The sequence below is a fragment of the Embiotoca jacksoni genome, unplaced genomic scaffold, assembly GCF_022577435.1.
Source record: "Embiotoca jacksoni isolate LCO1_2020_lvr unplaced genomic scaffold, fEmbJac1.0.p SCAF_6, whole genome shotgun sequence".
Lineage (NCBI taxonomy): Eukaryota > Metazoa > Chordata > Actinopteri > Embiotocidae > Embiotoca > Embiotoca jacksoni.
Genome location: NW_027185414.1, coordinates 9092862 through 9106265, shown reverse-complemented (window position 1 = coordinate 9106265; position 13404 = coordinate 9092862). Strand labels below are relative to the sequence as shown.

The 13404-nt window shown below is 39.7% G+C and overlaps 1 protein-coding gene across 1 annotated transcript in view; it reads left to right on the top strand.

Moving 5' to 3' along the window:
• LOC138213028 (transmembrane protein 266-like) overlaps positions 1-13404 on the top strand; it is a 47971-nt gene that overhangs the window by 27770 nt on the left and 6797 nt on the right. Inside the window, exons 4-8 of the mRNA XM_069173834.1 lie at positions 4896-5050; positions 6482-6555; positions 7883-7939; positions 8521-8659; positions 12261-12376. Coding sequence (XP_069029935.1) covers positions 4896-5050; positions 6482-6555; positions 7883-7939; positions 8521-8659; positions 12261-12376 — 541 coding nt within the window. The remainder of the gene's footprint in view (positions 1-4895; positions 5051-6481; positions 6556-7882; positions 7940-8520; positions 8660-12260; positions 12377-13404) is intronic.

Below are 13404 nucleotides of genomic sequence, written 5' to 3'. Positions count from 1 at the left end.
TAAAGATTAGAAAAAACAGAGAGAAGTAGAAATAAAGGACCTATTTTCCAACGCTGTATATTGGACAAAGGGTGAATAAATGTTTTAGCAATATCTCCCTCCACCACAGTGGAGTACTTTATCTGATGAGACCATCAGGTGCTGTGAGTCTGACAGCCCCGGTGTTTGGTGACTCACTCGACATGTTGGTATTGATCACTTTGGTTGATTTAATCTCCCTCCTCTGTTTCCCTGTCCAGCTCCACTCAATCTGACCAGCAGTGGGAAACACTGACAGCTATATCAACCTGTTAAACACACACTAGCATCAGAGAGGACAAAGAGAAGCAGTAGACAGAGAAAATGAGAAAGCGGGAGAGATGAAGGTGGAAAAGCAAAGAGAATCGAATGCAGAAAGACCTGAATGTTTGTGTCCAAAAAGTCTCGCATACAAGTTGACTAAAATTACAACGGCAGGATGACTACTACTTGGTATCTTGTATGATGATGTAAAAATCTATGAGGCCCAAGCGAGTTTGAAAACAACCAGTTTGAGAGGTGACCTTGTCCACAGAGTGTGCCTGTCTACTAGTGACTTGGGCCAGGTGGTTCTGTCAGACTGTCAGGGCCGACCGGGTCAGAGAAACAACATTTGCCACTGTTCTGTTGCTTTAATAAGACTCATTAATATACTGCATGTGTCACCAGCAGCGTCTGACTGCGTCCCCTCTGGGCTGGGCTAGTTTTGGCATGACACAAAGTAAGGACACACACATTCACTGAATTCAGCCTATTTGTCATACGTATCAAAGCCGAGTCTACATACTGCCTGCAAACTTGCATCTTATATACGTGTGTGTGTGTGTGTGTGTGTGTGTGTGTGTGTGTGTGTGTGTGTGTGTGTGTGTGTGTGTGTGTGTGTGTGTGTGTGTGTGTGATGCATTGGCTGGTGCGGTGCGGTTAACCTGGAAAAGAAGGGGCACGTTATCGGGGCTGGGCAGATTGTAACTCAGGTTTATTGCCTTGTTGACTCGTTTTAATATTCTCAGATGATAGATTTGATCTTGGATAGGATGCTTTTTGAACAATTTGTGAACAAATGAAGCACTGGTGCTTGGTGTGGTGCTTAATAAGACAGTTTTGGGAAGGGGGACATTTTACTGTTTTGTAACTCATGAATGCCTTTTCAAGTCTGGGTGGACTTTAAAGACATTTTTTATGGTAAAAGTAGCCCCTTTTTAAGAAAAATAAATTTACTTGATCAAGCGACACATCGTAGGTAAAAAAACTTCTAGAAAAAGGGTTCAAAGGAATAATTTGACATTCTAGGAAATTTTGCTTCTTAACTTTCTTGCAGAGGCTTAGATTACATGATTGACATCACTTTCATGCTTATATGTTAAATATCAAGCTATAGCCACCTGCATATTAGCTTAGTTTAGCACAAAGGCTAGAAATAGGGGAAAACAGTGAGCCCAGCATTTAACAAGAGTTTAAACAAATCTGCCTATTAGCATCTCTACAGCATACTAACAAACATATGTGCTGGACTATTTATTGACCAGGAGTAGTAACCTGCAGTTTTGTTGGCAAAAATCCAAGCAGTCACTGCCTTCAAGCCAGAAACACGTCACACAAAATCAGTGTTTTTCCTACACTTCATTCCTGGATGTGAGGAGAAGGTGTTTGGACCTTCATGTAGCTGAAAACTTGCAAAAAATAAAGAGTTAACTCAATAATAAAATGCAAATAAATCCAATTTGTAATGATAAGAAAAAAAAAAGGGCTCATGACCTCAGTGTCCTTTTGTGGGGTTGTAGATGGGAAATAGTAAAATTAACCCCAAAGTGGACCTTCCCGGTAAGTATTGCTTTCCTTGTGATTGGCTCCACTATGACATAATTCCTGGATCTATTCAAGCCTGAAGAGGCTGTGCCCTTTGTAAAGTTTGTAAGGATAGTAATTCACTTTCAGCTATTCTTTTTACTGCTCCCACTCAGAGTTTTATTGTTCTGGTAACATTTTTTTTTTTTCAGCAGCAGCAGTTGAATGAAGCATGAAATCATTTGATACAAGATGCACTTTGATGGACTATCTAATGATATGGTGGAAGTTTGCTTAACCATAACCTCTGGAAGTTGAGGTTGTTTGAACCAGTGAAATGTTAACTCAATGACTCAAAGGCCTGGAATTACCAAAGCACATTTATATAGTGTGAAAACAAATCTACCAAAACTACCCTTTGATCTTAATGCATTACCTGACTAAGGGAAAAAAAAGATTTTGATGAGCTATATGCTCTCAGTATCAAATATTCACTATGGATGTAACAGGTTTAGATTAATTCAACTATGCTTTAGTAGGTATAGCTGCAAGCCCGTGAAGGTTATAGGTTATTACTGGAGGGTAACTGGTGCAAATCCCCAGAGTTTCATGGAAAATGTTGGTGGAAAGAGTGAATGAGTAACGCTCCTTCATTTCAGCCTCACCAATGATGAAACACCAAACTCACGTTACTTCAATATAATCAAGTTTAAAATTACATCAATAATGTGCTTAAACTTTCTTCAAATATTTTTTTCACTTTGTCAGGTTATGAAATATATTTATGCAAAACACAACAAAATATGCATTTACTATTAAAATGTCCAAAAACCTTCATCAGTGTGTCGATTTACCAAACGCTGTGATTTGAATTTAGATATTTGAACTATTTGAGATTTGACCTTGCCTTAAAGGTGTTCACACCGGCTGCAAAAAATAAAACAAATACAAAACATATCAATTAGATCTCTGTTATGCCTCTCATATACAAGGTGCAGGTGTTCTAGCGTGTAGGCCGGTATACATAATGGCACGATACCTGGCATCTTCAGAGTCTCGCCGCGACTCTGGTGGAGCAGATTCTACACCATCTGGAGCCTGCACACTTGTGCCACCCCACCCAAAGCCAAGAAGATGATTGCTATCAGCATGATTACGCCTTTATTAGATTAGCCGTGCATTGTTTACAGACTTGTGGCTCTACCCATGCCAGGCGTACGTCTCTCTGAGAAACCAGTGGGAGGCTGGAGTGATCAACTCGACAGCTGCTGAAAAACATTTCCCTTATTGCTACATAAATGTGTTACTGTGGGAGGAAATCATAAAGACAGAAGAAATGTTTTCATTCTGATTTCCTACAGTTTCTTCTCCAGTGATATCCCTGATGCAACTGTGAACAGCAGTTTTACGGGTCATGTGAACTCTCAAAATTTCAACTCAACCAGAGAGGCCCACATGTAAAGTTAAACAGACACATGTGGCCTCTTCCACTGACTGAGCAGGAGTAAATGTGCATCAAATGAGGAGGTGATGCGTAAAACAAAGTCACCCCCCTCGGGATAGTTTTGCCACAGTGTCAAATCAGCTAACTGCTCCAAGTTCAGTAGTCATTTGCTTATACGTGGGACATAAACATGATTCAGGTCTTGTGTATATTTTCTATCTACAGTAGAAGGAGATATAAAGTAGGACTTTTATTAGGCCACAATTTGTTTCTTTCCAGTACTCTTAAAGCTTCATTCGTATCATCCCATTCAAATTTATTCAAAGACACATCTTCATCCAATGTTTCAAAATAGAAGAAGTGATGTGTTGTAAAAGACCACAGTGTTAAAACAGATTCAAAATTCTTCCACGATGGGTGCAGTAAATCAGTTTCGAAGCCGCAGTGAAAATGGAGCCATTTTGCCACCGTTGCAGCTCATTTTAGCGTCACGCCAAGGAATGAAGACATGATCAGAGGAGGGAAGTGCTCTGCCAACGTCTGTCTCTTCCATGCCAGTGCATGGGGAGAAGGGAAAGGTAGTGGGCAGAGCCAACTTTCCATTCCAGCTGGAGAGTTGGTGAGAGGCATTGTCTCTCTCAGCTCCTACTGTCAGCTCTTGTAGTAGCTCATCCGTATAACTGTCCCACCATTTCAAAATAGCATTAAGTCGTCTTGCCAGAAATGTTAATGGCCTAAATGTTGAATTCTTACAGTACAAAATAAAACTAGTCTTAAAATGTTCACCTACTTTTTTCTCTGAAAATGTCTCTATTTTCATCAGACAAGGAATTGTACATTTCTAAATAATGTGATTATTTAAAACATGTTCCATAGCTAAACAAACAGTTCACAGATTGACCTGTAGATGTGAATTTGACCGGCGTTATTATTTATTTCCCACACTATAACTTCTGTCTCAGCCCACTAATTTGCAAAACGTGAAATCCTTACTCCTGAGCAGCCTTCTCTACAGTGACTCCCTTCATTACCTCGTAAAAAGGACTCCATCAGTATTCCAGTCACACTGCTGACGGTCAAGTCGCTTGTTCACAGAGCTTCACTGTCCCCTTCTCTGTCAATGCTTTCTCTAACCACAGATCACCACCAAACTTTGCCTGGATTTAGACAGACATCACCTTTCATGATTGTAAACTAACACCCTCTGTTGGCCATGTCAGGGAGTTCAAATATCCACATCAACCCACGGAAATGCGGTTCAGGGTTTCACAGGAGGAGGCTGGGAATCAGTGCAGTCATGGATAAAGCCACAGTCAACGGCGTCATTTAAAATATGTTGTGAAGCATAATTTTCTGCTTAACAGTCACATCTCAGCACTGTATTTTGTCAACTTTTGCCTAACTTGTACTTTGTCTAATAAAAATAATACCTTGGAGTCACACTGCAACATTTTATTCATGGCATGTAAAAATATATTTTTTTAAAATTACGATTGTTTTAAGGGTACGATTGAGTCTGGCAAAATCAGGTGTTTGCTAGCTTCTGACTAACTGTATTTCTATCTCTCTTTTGTATGAAAATGAATGAACCAAAAACATTTAATAAATATTGTAAATGCTGATACCTCTTTCTTTCCTCTTTTGTCAGATCCAACTGGCTGAAACCATGCTGTGGGCGTCGAGTGGCCCTGTGGCAGGTCTGTCTGCTCAGCGCAGGCTTCAACTGTATCCTGGTGGCCTGCGTCATCCTGGTGGTGCTTTTCCTGTCTTTGGAGCTCCTCATAGACACCAAACTCTTACAATGTAAATAGTGTCCATTTATTTTTTCCTATTTTACCTCTTGTTCTTTTATTAAGGAAAGATTTGCTGAGCGTGCATATTCTCCTCCATTAATACACTGTGTGACGTTCGTAGAACACCTGGGAGGCACACAGTGCAACACACAGCAGCCGCTCCACTGGAGCAGTGAGGAGCTAAACTCTTCAGTGTCCTTGAACATTAAACTGAATCATTATTAACTCCACTGCTGCTGGTCCTGCGCTGTGCCCGGTACCTGCTGACAGGCCCACATTAAGAGAATTTATTTTAAAAAAAAAAAGATGCCATTCTTCTTCTCAATTACCTGTCTGTCACTGTATATCTACAGAGGCAGTTCTATTGCTATGGATCATAAATGTTTTAAATGTTTACCTTGTCATGGTCCACAAATTGAGATTTAAGGAAGAGCACTTTAAAGTTTGTATTTAAAACTGCCTTTACTTCAACTGATGCCAACAGAAAATGGCTGCTGCTCTGATTCTTGTTATATCAGGAAGAATATTACTCTGCAGACTGCAAACTTTTGCTGTTGATAAATTTAAAATACAACGCTTATGGATGCAGGACTTTTACATGTTACAGTGTGCGTGTGTGCATGTGTATATATATGCGTGTGTTACATTCTGTACATTTGCTAAAGTAAAGCCATTGAGTAAGTCTTCCACCACTACCGTTGTGTGTCTAAATGTTGGTGGTTATGTGAATGGAGTATCCAGTGACAGTAACATACTGTAGACTTTAAACAACTAGACATTCAAATTATCTATGAGTAAGACTTTGAATCTTTTCCCTCATTTGACTTCACTACGTCACTTTACAAAAATGTTTGTAAATATCCATTATTTGTGGGTGTTATGGGAACCATCCGTTAGGATTTGTTTATGCTAGATATTGTGAAATAACAGTCCTGTCTATGAATTTCTGCTGTATGTGTAGTCTTGCCAATCACAGAAGAGCAGGTGCAGCTGGATGGTAAATGGTTGCGATGGAGAGTGATGGAGAGAGGTGATAATGAACCAAGTCTCTTGTCAGTGGCAGCAGGCACACATCCCCATCGATTACTGGCCGGCGTCCAGCTCTGATGATACTGGAGACTCACGGCGGGGACAGCAGGACTCTAGTCACTTGAGATCTATTGTAATCTAGTTCTCAGTCCGCTGCCACTCTCACAAGACAAATGGAGGAGGGGGCAGGAAGGTGGGGTCGACCAACAGAGTGCACAGACAGATTAGTGGTGTAGGACATACAGGGTGGCACTGTGGGTTAATAGTTGGAGATTGATATGAATTAGAAATAATTAGAATTGGTCATGGACAGAATGTTAAGGAGTGAAAAAAGTTATTAATTATGCACCTTTATGCTTTCTTTCTTTAGGACTTTACAAATGAACATTAATCATGTTTCCTCTCCCAACAGTTTCCAATGCGTTCCAATTTGCCAGCATTATCCACTGGATCAGCCTTATCATCCTCTCACTCTTCTTTTCAGAGGTAAGACTTGTACATAAAATCTTATTTCTGGTCCCACCATGACTAAAAATATGTGCTCGTGGTATCTTTCATGATGTTATTTGGTCTCAGGAACATTTCAAGGGCATAAAGGCCCTGATATGTCATGTTTCTATTTAATTTGTAATTAAATTAAACAAAGTCAACTTTGTTGAACTTTAGATTATGTTCTATCTCCACCCGTGCAAGCTAGGTGCAAGCCTGAAGGAACTATAGGTGGTTGCTGCCATTTAATTTGTTATTGCCTGGTCTATTGTCAAGTCAGAATTAAACCCTAACAGCTACCTTGAGGCTGGATGGTTAGTAAAATGTCAATCATTTCAAGCATACTTTTAATTCATCTTAATAAAATTTAAGCCATTGTTTGATAAAAAAAAATAATGTCTTATCATTACTCTGGAATTGTGAAAAACAAAATGGAAAGGGGAGAGTTTGGCCTGAGGCCTCCACTCCAGTGCAAACCAATTACCCTGACAGCCTCAGCCCCAATGCCCTAAACCAAACATTAATTACCAGTGAGCCAGCAGGAGCAATAATTAAAGTTGAGTTTAATGAGCAGTGGAGATGGGGTTACAGTGATGTGATCCATCCAAACACCTCACCCACTGACATCACAGAAGGAGCGTCACCTGAGAGTGGTGTTGGATAGATGTGACATACCACCGAGCAGTCCCTCTGCACCAATCAGAAAACAGGATTATTACATGTGGTCGGAGCACCTGAGATTCTCACTTGACACCTGTGTTGTTGTCCAACATGTGCTTCAGATGATACAGCACCACTCCGACATGACACCTCATGTTAATTCGAGTGTAAATCAATGACTCTGCACGACAAAGTGTCCCATGGCCAACAGCATTTGCAGAGTGCAAAGTACAGTTTGATATGTGATTGGATTACACGTGTTGCGCTATTCGTTTGTGGGTCAAACATCTGTATCAGGTAACAGATTTGCTACAGATATATGTGTCAAAGGCAAATAAGTGATACTGTATGTGTTTACTATTTTTGTTTAACCTATTTTCAAATCTAATCAAATATGACTTATTGTTTTATTTTTAGCTAATTTGGGTGGATTTACTTTCCAATATATTATTCTTGCATAGTTATGATTCAACAGTATATAGAAATAAAGTAGATTTGAAGAAGAAAACAGGCACAGGCCTTCTTTCACATGTATTGACAAAGGTTGTTGGATGTGATGACAACTCAAAAGGACTGAGAATATCACAAGAGCTCTTGATATGTGTCAGCACACTCCCTCACTTATCTATTTTAAAGTTTTGATTTATCTCTCTGTCTCCCTCAGACTGTCTTCAGAATTGTAGTGCTCGGGATCTGGGACTACATAGAGAACAAAGTTGAGGTTAGTACTGCTATACTGGCAGATCTTGATGCCAATTTTTGAATCTTTTGAATTCTCGATACTATGTTCCCTTTTTTCCAGTGTTTACACTTAAGGGGTTCAACGTTTTGGGGAAATCCAACTTCTTTCAGAGAGTTAATGAATACCACTTAAACAACTGTATGGTAAATATGACGCTACTGACAGCTGGCTAGCTTGGGAACCAGGGAAAAGTTGACTGTTTCCAACACCTACCAGGATGTTTGAAGAGATAAATTAGATATAACCAGTTTATGCTAAGCTACGTTAACCGCCTGCTTCTGATAGGTTCCTTGTGCAAACATTGAGTGGTATCAATCTTTTCGTCTAATCCTCAACAAGAAGGCAAATAAGTGAAAGAAACATTTGCCAAAATGTCAAAATATTCCTTTAAAGCAATGCACTGTACAAGCATACATGAATAAACCTCCCATATATGCAGAACCTTTAAGTCTGTCCATAGAGTCGGGGTCAGGGCTGCAGGATTGGATGGGCTTATTCGGGCACAGCAACAGTTGCACGTGTTTGAATGTTGTTTGTGCTTGTGTGTGTGACCCCCTCAGGTGTTTGATGGTGCTGTCATTGTGCTGTCCCTGGCCCCCATGGTGGCCTCCACAGTGGCCAATGGGCCCAGCAGCCCATGGGACGCCATCAGCCTCATCATCACCCTACGCATTTGGAGGGTAAAGAGGATCATTGACGGTGAGGCAGACAAAAAATGTGTGAGACTGATTCATTTCGTGAAGCACGCCAAAGAAGCACCCAGTCTTTCTTAACTCAGAAGGGTGCATACAAATCAGCTGGCCTTGAAACAGTCAAATGACCCCATTCTTTCTGTGATTATACAAATGATTTGCTATTCAGGGCAATATAACTATTGATCATCCCTCAAAGTAAATTGCTGCCACTCTGCTACTCTAATTTGTATTGATTGTAAGCGTCTGGTTAAGTAGATTCAGAGAAGCCATAATGAATATAGTGGTTGTTCTCCCCTATGCTAATGCATGTTGGTTCGATATCTGTTCAGAGGTCACCCTCATGACGGGTCTCTGACTGCATACAGGATCAGCTGCAAACAAAGCAGAGAGGAACTCTGTGTACATTGTTCATGTTAAGCGAGACATGGCACAAGTAAAGAGTTTCCCGTCTTATGTCTCCCTTTAAATCAGTTCTTAATAATTACCTGCAGAGAAAAATCTCTTTTATTTCCAATCTAAATACTTACCCTGATTGATTTTGGGCTTTTATCCATATTTTATGGATTTAATCTGTTCAACATCCAATCATACCTGTTGTTTGAAACGATCAAATTAACTAAACTATAAGGAGCACACGGTCAACATGACAAATAAATTCAGGAATTGATACAATAGATTGATTTGTTCTGATGACAGACACTCGGCAGGAGAATCTTTCTTTTGAGAAGTGTGCTTCTTAACATGCAGCTGCAGCGTTGGGTCCCAGGGAATGAACTCTTGATTTTCCTGCTGCACACCTTGACCTGTTGGGTTTGATATTTGTGAGTGATTGAGTTTCCTTGTTAGGCAGGCAGCAACACACCTCAGGGGAAAAAAAAAAAAAAAAAAAATCACACTCGAACCAATAAATGTACAGCTGAGGGACTGGCTCAGTTATCGCAGAAGAGGGATTGAGTCTCTGGCAGAATAAACTTGACGTATAAAGTGGCAATGTTTCTGTCATTCCAATGGGAGTGGAACTACAGACGAGGGAGCTGCAGAACAATTTTCGAGGAATAGAAAAATTAAGTTGGATGTATTAGCAATGCTGTATCAGAAGGGAAATATATACTTTTCGAATTTAAGGAAAATAGGTGTTTAAAAAAAACAACATTACTTTAGTATCAGTATATTTGAAAACAATTTGCAGACATTAGGTGTCGGATTGCTAATTTTTGTGAAACATAGTGAGACACTTCTTACAAATTGTAGTGTAACTACGTGAAATTACTTTTATTTTATTATACACAGCAGGTTGGATGTCTTTCATCTCCCGCATTGACCAAATAAAAAAATGTTGTTGGATAAATAAACATCAGTGCAGTAAGACCACGATGTTTTTTTGACTTAATGAAGGCAATGCCTTGAATACAGCACATACTACTGTATATATCTACATGTCCCGTACAGTATATGTCAGTTACATTTAACACACAAAAAAAGGTTTCATGTTATGTGATGATTGTTATGTCTGTACCAAAATTCAGGAAATCAGGATTTTGTGTGTTAAATAGACGTAGGGCTGGGTGATATGGACAAAATAATACAAAAATACATTTATTGATATTGTGACAATATTGTAGGGATGACTATCGGTACTTGCACAAAATATTTACACAATGTGACTTTTGATAAGTACTCATCAGTAATGTGCTGGACATAATTACTAAGTGCCTTTAAAACAACACAACACTTATTCCACAATATTACAATATCCAAAATCCAAAATGATATCTAGTCTCATATCATGACATTGATATTATATTAATATATGGCCCAGCCCTTTATGCACAGGCTTGTGTGAGCAGTGAACCATTTGACTGCTGAGTGGATAGAGAGGAGCAGGATGCTGTGTTGGTCTGTAAAAAGTTCTGGGATCAGTTGTAGTGTGAATTACACTGTTATGCATGTGTTGCCAGAAGCTGTCAGCAGTGCTGTGAGGACACACACACACTTAGCACGTTGTGTGGCTAAATAATGAACTTCTGATAGAGCTTTTCATGCTTGTTTGAATTCTGACTGGACTGACCCCATCTGATGTCTCCTCCTTTTGTGAAGTGTGTGTGCCAGCATGACTATAAATAGGTACAAGGAGCATGTGGCGATGGCGGTGCGCTGTTCTCTACTCCTCTCTGCAACAGAAAGCCTTGTTTGAGTCCTCTAATAGTTCGGTTCTACAATCATAACAGCAACAAAGGCTTATGAACAGGACCCATGTAATTACTGATTACGTTTCACAACTTCATGTTTCTTGTTGCAACATTCAGTCAGGATACACAACATTACCATGTGTGATATCATGTGGCTGACTTACAAATGTGATGACAGAGAGGTGTGAAAGACTGATTATCTGTCAACTGTGATGACAACAGGTATCCAAATTTATTCTCATGATTCTTTTTTTAGGTACACCTTCCCATCCTGCCCCAGAAAGTGTGTCAGGTATAAATAAAATGTTCAGTAAGATAGTAGGAGGTGGAGTTACTGATTGACCAAGACATGATTTAAGCGTTTGATGCATCAGTTCTAGCTTGGCTGCCCTTATGATATTTTTGCGCATTATACTTTCTATATTTTACCAGAGGTTGTTTGATAATTTAAAAAGGAAGAAACAATTGTATAAAACAAACAGTCAGCTGCGTGATGATGACAGTTGATGAAATCAGTTAGCCTTGCAAAAAGCAAGTGAGCTTCGTCAGAGTGTGCTGGCAACATTTAACTACACTGTAGGATAAAGTACATGTCAGAGCCGCATCTGGTATATCACAGAAGAAGAAGATGAAGATCCGGTGTGCATGTGACCACCAAGACTAGACAATACAAAATATCCCCAAAACTGTATGTAATATTGAATAAGAAGTGAGAAACCATCCAGGTGGTATGAGCTTGTGCTGGTTTGTTCTTGGTACACATAGTTCTTGAGCATCAACTGAATGCAGCATCACATCCAGTACCTGAATGTTTCATTTCATTGTTCTTCTTAATCGATTTTGTATGTAAGGAGCGTACATTTTGAGGCCTACCCACTTTGTGTCAAACTGACACCATCACTGATTGTTAATGTACGGCAGTTTCTGGGGCCATGCCAGGATTGTGACTTCAGCTCATCCAGATGTTGAACACAGGCCACAGATGTTTAAGACATTTCGGATGCATTATAACGAGATGTTCACACTATAATTCTGGGCTGAAAATACACTTAAACTTTGTGACACCTTCACATTGCCATGAGCCAAAATCCCTGTGAAACCTTTTCAACATCTTATTCCTTCAGTACAGCTATGAGGTTAGTAGTTACCAGTAAATAATGAGGGTTGTGTGTGCGATGACAGACATCTTTGGAGCAAAAGACTAATGGTCCACCAACACTGACCTCTGACCTCGATCTACTCTTATTATGCTCTGTATAGTATCTCAACCAGCTGTCTTACTTCAGTTATTTTTTCTCAGTAAGTTTTGATGCCTCAACATAACGCTTCACAGTCCTCTCACACTGTTTATTTATGTGGTCTTGTGTCTTTTTCTCAAGTTCTCTGTCACTCTCTCTCCCTTCTTTTCCATTTCAGCTTATGTGCTACAAGTCAAAGTGGAGATGGAATTGGAGATCCAGCAGTGTGAGAAGACCAAGGCTGTGAGAGAGGAGCAGCTGGAGCGTCTCACTCAGATATGTCAGGAACAGGCCGTGAGTACCAAAACACCTTAGATTTACCTTCACAGCCTGCCACAGCCTGTAGGTCCGCACATACGTCCACAAAATGAGCTCATAAACTGAAGGACAGAGTTAGAATACATAAATAATATTAAAAAACTGTTCAAACAACCAGCCATAACATGAGGAATATGGGGTTCTCATTCACAGCACACGCACTTGCCAGCACCCATGATGTGGATCTGGGTGAGGGATGAGACAGTAGCTGTGCATTCAGCAATATTTTTAAAGAAAAGCGTGTCGGTCCACACTACTAGATTGGAGGGGAGGAAGTGTATTTAAAAAGTATTAAAGTGTGTTTACGTACACTTTTTACTTCTTGGAAATCTGGTCTCAGTCGGCATCTCTAAACTGGTCATTGCTTCAATTCTGCACATTGTGTGCAAACAATTTATGTAAACAAACTTTTACAGCCACATTTTGTATGAGAGTGTGTGTATAACACTCTAAATACATAAACTGAGTAGCACACACCTTTAAGTGCACCTCATACATAGTCACACATGTCAGTAGTGAAAGCCTTGACTTTAATTGTAGAGGTCTCTCACAAACTGCTTTACAGTCATAGTTTGTATTTTACAGTCATGTAACCATCCATTGTTTGAAAGTATTATATGGTTTTCTGCACTAATGGTGTGATCAAGGCTTCACAGGCTACATGTTGCACTTGGCTGTAAGAAACTGTCAGTTCCTCTGCCACCACAGGAGGGCAGCAATACCTCACAAACTGGTCGAGTTTTTCAGCACATTTCATCATTATTCCTGAGACCAGCAGTACCACACTGGAAAATGCAGACTATAATTATAAACAGTGACTGATTTACCAAAGATTGACTGAAATTACTGAAGTTTTGGTCTGAGACCAGAATTCCACGGTAAATAAATGTATTATAATAAAGAAAATCTTTCACAAAATTCTTGTTAACTAAATTGTTCTTCAGAAATACAATACGTTTTCAAGCTGTTGTTACAATGTACACTTGTCTTCAGACAAGCTTTTG